The 5740-nt window shown below is 43.0% G+C and overlaps 1 protein-coding gene across 1 annotated transcript in view; it reads left to right on the top strand.

Annotated features, from left to right (window-relative positions):
- Positions 1-5740, top strand: part of SARC_01045 (hypothetical protein) — an 11379-nt gene that overhangs the window by 5287 nt on the left and 352 nt on the right. The window contains exons 5-12 of the mRNA XM_014305240.1: positions 68-148; positions 982-1089; positions 2051-2122; positions 2527-2750; positions 3422-3534; positions 4146-4233; positions 4992-5141; positions 5357-5539. Of these exons, the coding sequence (XP_014160715.1) occupies positions 68-148; positions 982-1089; positions 2051-2122; positions 2527-2750; positions 3422-3534; positions 4146-4233; positions 4992-5141; positions 5357-5539 (1019 nt within the window). The remainder of the gene's footprint in view (positions 1-67; positions 149-981; positions 1090-2050; positions 2123-2526; positions 2751-3421; positions 3535-4145; positions 4234-4991; positions 5142-5356; positions 5540-5740) is intronic.

Raw genomic sequence — 5740 nt, 5'->3', positions numbered from 1 at the left:
GCCCAACTGACCTGTCTAAAAAATAAAGTGTGCATGCATGTATCTGGTTGTCTCTTTCTGACTGCAGGAGCTGTGCTTCCGTACGTTGGACCGAGTATACTTCAGCAGATATCAATCCAGCCCGTTCTACAGCTCCTATCTACTCGAGGTATGTCTGCGCTGTACAGTCAATAATTGCCGGGTTTAGGGTTTGTGGGTCATGACATGCTCTTATTTGGAAATTGTGGGCTGTGGTATTAAGCTGTACAATATATGACAGGTGAAAATTTACATAAGTGTCACAAAGACGGGGACATACACTACGCGCATACACTTGTAACGCGAATGGGCACTGTTATATATAGTTGTGCATGTCACACACAGACAGTGACGTTAACGACCATCACCATCATATATAGTTGCTATACATGCAACAAATGCTCACGTGTTTATTATCTTGAAGTAATTGTAGCAGATATTTATGGCCTATTCTTTATTATTCATTTTATTTTATTTTATTTTTCATCCGTTCTGTTTAGTGTGTGACGTGTTGAGAGCTGCGGCAACATGTTCTGAAATATATGTGTCACCTTGTGTATGAGATTATTTCAATAAAAGAACATATTATGAGCTCAGAGCTGCGGTTAAATATAAAAATAATATAAAGGCAAAACCAAAACATATCGTCGATAAGGCTTCTAGTTAACTAGTTAAAGCACATATCGTAAAGTCATCATACATCGCTATGAGTGGCACATTCTTGTTAATCACTGACACATTCTTGTCAATCACTGATACATTCTTGTCAATCACTGACACATTCTTGTCAATCACTGACACATTCTTGTCAATCACAGCCATTGACTTTGTACAATCACAGCTATCTACTCGCGCAAGTGTCCACGAATTCATCGCAGACCCGACGCAGAACCACAGGCAAGCATTTATAACTGTGTGCATATATAGGAACACTGATATACTGACTATATACCACCCCTCCAGGAGCTATCCGGTGAAACATACACCTTATTAGACCTACTGAACAACGATCATCTGCTAACACACTTCACTGCCTACATGTCATCGGCTAAGGCGGTGCCGTTTGAGGGGGTATGTGGATGTGTGGTGCAAGTCACTCGGGTGTGTACCTTTTAAGTACAGCGGTTGATTTAATGTGAGTGTATGTTTGTGAATCCGAACATATTTGTATATATATATATATATGTATATATATACATATATATATATATATATATATATATATATATATATATATATATATATATATATATATATATATATATATTTATATTGTCTGTTTCTGTGTCTCTGTCTGTTTCTGTGTCTGTGTCTGTGTCTACGTCTGTGACTGCGTCTGTGTCTGTGTCTGTTTCTGTGTCCGTGTCTGTGCCCGTATGCTGTATGTCTGCATACTACCGCATATAAACGGAAAGTGCTGCGTCATCTCTTACCATATATGAGCTACTACATGAGTAGGCATCTTAAGGAAAGAAGTAAACGTGATGCCAACCCACGCACGCGCTTGTTGTACCATCATTATAAACTGTCATACTTCATTCAGCTTTGTAGTTTTCGTAGCACTCAGACCGAGCCGGCGGACCTGAACTCAATGATTCGTTGTGACTCGGTTGTGTATTCTAACGCCAAGATGTACCGAACACCATCTGAGTCAAGTAATAAAGTTATAAAGTCGTAAAGTTATAAAGTTAAAGTTTTAAAGTTACAAAGCAATACTATCTCGGTACATGGCCCCGTTTTCCTGTTCTTGTGGCATCCTATTCCATTTCTCACCACCCATAGCTATTGCAGTACCACCGTGCCCTGTGGTTGCAACATCCTCTTCTATATTTGTACCACCTGTCCTGTTGTTAACACCCACTGTCCTGTTGTTAGCACACACTGTCCTGTTGTTAACACATTGTTAACGCCCACTGTCCTGTTTTTCCTCTAATGTCCGCTGTAACTGTAACACCTGCCCTGTTGTTAACACACACTGTCCTGTTGTTAACACCCACTGTCCTGTTTTTGCCTCACTCTCCGCTGTATGTAGACGGAGCCGAAAGACCTGCTGTCGTTTTGGCTGAGTGCACGCAATTTCAAAGATCTGCTGTACCAGCACAAGGTATTTAATGCCTCTGCACCTCCGCCCTGACATTCCGGACATGCCCCGAAACTTTGTCAATAGGACAGTCCGATCACCTCAGTATATGTGGTGCTTTGAGTTTAATGCGAGAACACCTCAGCATATGTGGTGCTGATGCGAAAACACCTCAGTATATGTAGTACTCTGAGATTACCACACATTGGAGCACAGCTCAATATCAGAGATAACATCAGAGTATGTAGTACGTTGTACATGGGTCACCTGTACCGATTGTGCGCATTCATTGAATGCGTAAACGTACTTCACCGGAGATTGAACGTGTATTTCGAATCCCAGCCCACGCCCCAGGTCCGCCCCCGCATACTCGTATATTCCCAGTCAACTCCCTATACCCACTCTCCTTATACCCACCTACCAAACAGGTTTGTCTCGATGCCTCGCGCACCTGTCCAGACGAGGACAGGGCTAAAATGGCCCGGCAGTTCAGGACCGATGCGCAGGAGAGTGCGATGTCTCTGTACGAGCGCTTCCTGTCGTGGCAAGCGTACCGTCCGGTTAATGTGGGACCGGACGTAAGGACAGAAGTGGAGCTGAGCATATCAGGGCAGAACGGGCCCTCGATGGGGTGCTTCGAGGGCGCACAACGGTGTGTGTGTGTGTGTGAGGCTGCATGGGGGTGAGGGGTGTGTATGAGTGGTGGTAAATGTCTTCAGTGTCTTAGGTGTATGTTTACGTAAATAAGAGTGAGACATAATGTATAATTAAAATAAAAGTGAATGTTATGTATGCTTAGATAAGTGTAAATCACTATGTTTACGTAAATATGAGTGAGACACCATGTATAATTAAATAAAAGTGAATGTTGAGTATGCTTAGATAAGAGTGAATCACTATGTTTACGTAAATACGAGTGAGACATCATGTATAATTCAATTAAAAGTGAGTGTTACGTACTCTTAGATAAGTGTGAATCACTATGTTTTCCTGAATATAAGTGAGACACCAAGTATAATTAAATAAAAGTGAATGTTATGTATGCTCAGATAAGTGTGAATCACTATATTTACGTAATAAGAGTGCGACATCATGTATACTTCAATAAGAGTGAATTATTATGTACAGATATACACATTCACTCACTCACACCTAAACAGTTGTACACACTCGCCAACTCATACGTGTACATATATGCACACTCGCCCACTAGTACGTGTACATATATATACTTTCACCCACTCATACGTATACATATATACACGCTCACTCACTCAAACATGTACAGATATACACACTCACTCATACGTGTAACATGTACAGATATACGTTCGAGGTGATGGAGGAGAACTACTTCCAACAGTTTCTGCGCAGCGATGTGTTTCGTCAGCTGTGCGGCGCCATGGCCAAAGAGGCCGACAAGCTATGGCATGGCAGTAAGTCATTTGTCCGTAACAGAGTGTGCATGTACGTGTATTGTTCATTTGTATCTTTAAAGGAGTGTACTAAGGATTCCTTTTTCAGCGTATATATAACCGATTGAATCACTACAAATATAAACACATTCCTTGACATTCTATTTCTGATTCACGATTTGATAATTCCCATTCTTTTATCCTGTTCCCAATCATTTTACCCTGTTCCCAATCTGCTACTTCAGTTATTCCCATTCGTTTTACCTGTTTTTAATTTGCGACGTCATCCATTCCCAATTCTTTTACCCTGTCCCTATTGTGACACTAAATCATTCTCACGTGGTTGTCACACAACGTGTCATGTGACATAAATCGGAACGAACCCTGTTTCACCAAACATGGCCTTTAGCAGAGAAAGGTCCTGTCCGATATACGTCATGATGCACCCGTTTGTATTCTATCTGTATGCCTATAGACATGTGCACATACATAGAGGGCATGTACCAGTTATCACCCCGTGGTCATCTACCATCTAAATTTAATAGTACCCCACCCTGCTTATTGGAGACAGTGATATTGCACTGTGGTGCGTGTATTCACGGGTTGTTGTCATCCTTTCTGAAATGCCACAGATCGAGCTGTAGCAACGGTTGGTGAGTGGCAGGTGGTCGACAAGAGGACCGATGTGGACAGCCTATTTATGGATGGAGAATTACTCAGGTGCGTAGGGGTTTTAATTGCTCAGGTGCGTAGGGTTTTCAATTGCTCAGGTGCGTAGGGTTTTTATAGGCATGCTCTACTGTAATTATTGCTATCACCCTGCTTTGCATGTCACACTGGCAATGTTTCGGTACATATAGAAGTGTACGCGTACATGCACAGATCATTGAACGTATACATATACAAACGTACACACGTACACGCCTATCTCCTCACAGATCAGAGAGTACACTGGTAATGTTTCGGTACATGTAAAGGTGTATGCGTACATGCACAGATCATTGAACGTATACATATACAAACGTACACATGTACACGCCTATCTCCTCACAGATCAGAGTACACTGGTAATGTTTCGGTACATGTAGAGGTGTACGCGTACATGCACAGATCATTGAACGTATACATATACAAACGTACACACGTACACGCCTATCTCCTCACAGATCAGAGTACACTGGTAATGCTTCGGTACATGTAGAGGTGTACGCGTACATGCACAGATCATTGAACGTATACATATACAAACGTGCACACGAACACACCTATCTCCGCACAGATCAGAGTACAATGGGCGACCGAGTTAGAGTGTTCTTCCCCACCATTTTCTACCGCCGGTTTTATGCTGGCATTGTATCGTTGAACATATTTGTAAACCGGTGCATTCACAGACCCGTTAAACGTAAACGTATAGCATTCACAGACCAGTTAAACGTAGGCATACACACACGTACACCGGTGCACACATATTCCCGTAGGGATCGGAGGAAACTGGGTGACCGGATTAAAGAGATTTTCCCCACGATGTTCTACCGCCGATCCTTTGACTCAGATGCCGATTGGGACCTGGACGATGCGGGGAGTAATATCGCCGCCGCTCAGGCCGGACGGCTGGCGCAGGTATCCAGGTAGGTATAATCACCATATATGGAATATGTTTTGTACGCGCCATGACCAAATCCAGGCGTATACGCTGTACATTGTGAGAGATATGGGTCGAATGTCTCGCCATTAAAACTAGGAGTCAGTGTAGTTTCATTCGCCGGTTCCGTTCCTGTTCCATTTACCATACCCATTCGAGTGTACCTCATGCGCTGACACTCACTCTGTCGCCATCCGATAGCGAGAGTCTCTCGGACCAGAAATGGAAGCTGTCCTCGTACGAGCGTGTGCACGCGCCCACCGTATCACAGTCTCGGCTGACCATGGGTGTGGTGAATGAGCTGGGCGTGTTCAATCGCATAGCGGAGGGGATGGGCAACAAGGAAAGTGGGGCGATCCTGGCGTACGATGAGGATGGAGAGTGGTAAGTACTTCAGGCTGCAGTACTGTGCGTGTGTGGTTTGTGTCCTTTACGGTTGTTTGGGGTTTAGGGTTTTTATGTTTCTATACGCTTTCGTCGTAGATTTTATGCCGTAAGAGCGATAATCTATGTGTGTGTAATATGTATATATTTATATATATATATATATATATGTGTGTGTGTGTGTGTGTGTGTGTGTGTGTA

The sequence above is a fragment of the Sphaeroforma arctica genome (genome assembly GCF_001186125.1).
Source record: "Sphaeroforma arctica JP610 unplaced genomic scaffold supercont1.38, whole genome shotgun sequence".
NCBI classification, from domain to species: Eukaryota; class Ichthyosporea; order Ichthyophonida; genus Sphaeroforma; species Sphaeroforma arctica.
The sequence above is the reverse complement of the archived record's forward strand: the minus strand, read 5'-3'. Positions and strand labels throughout refer to the sequence as shown.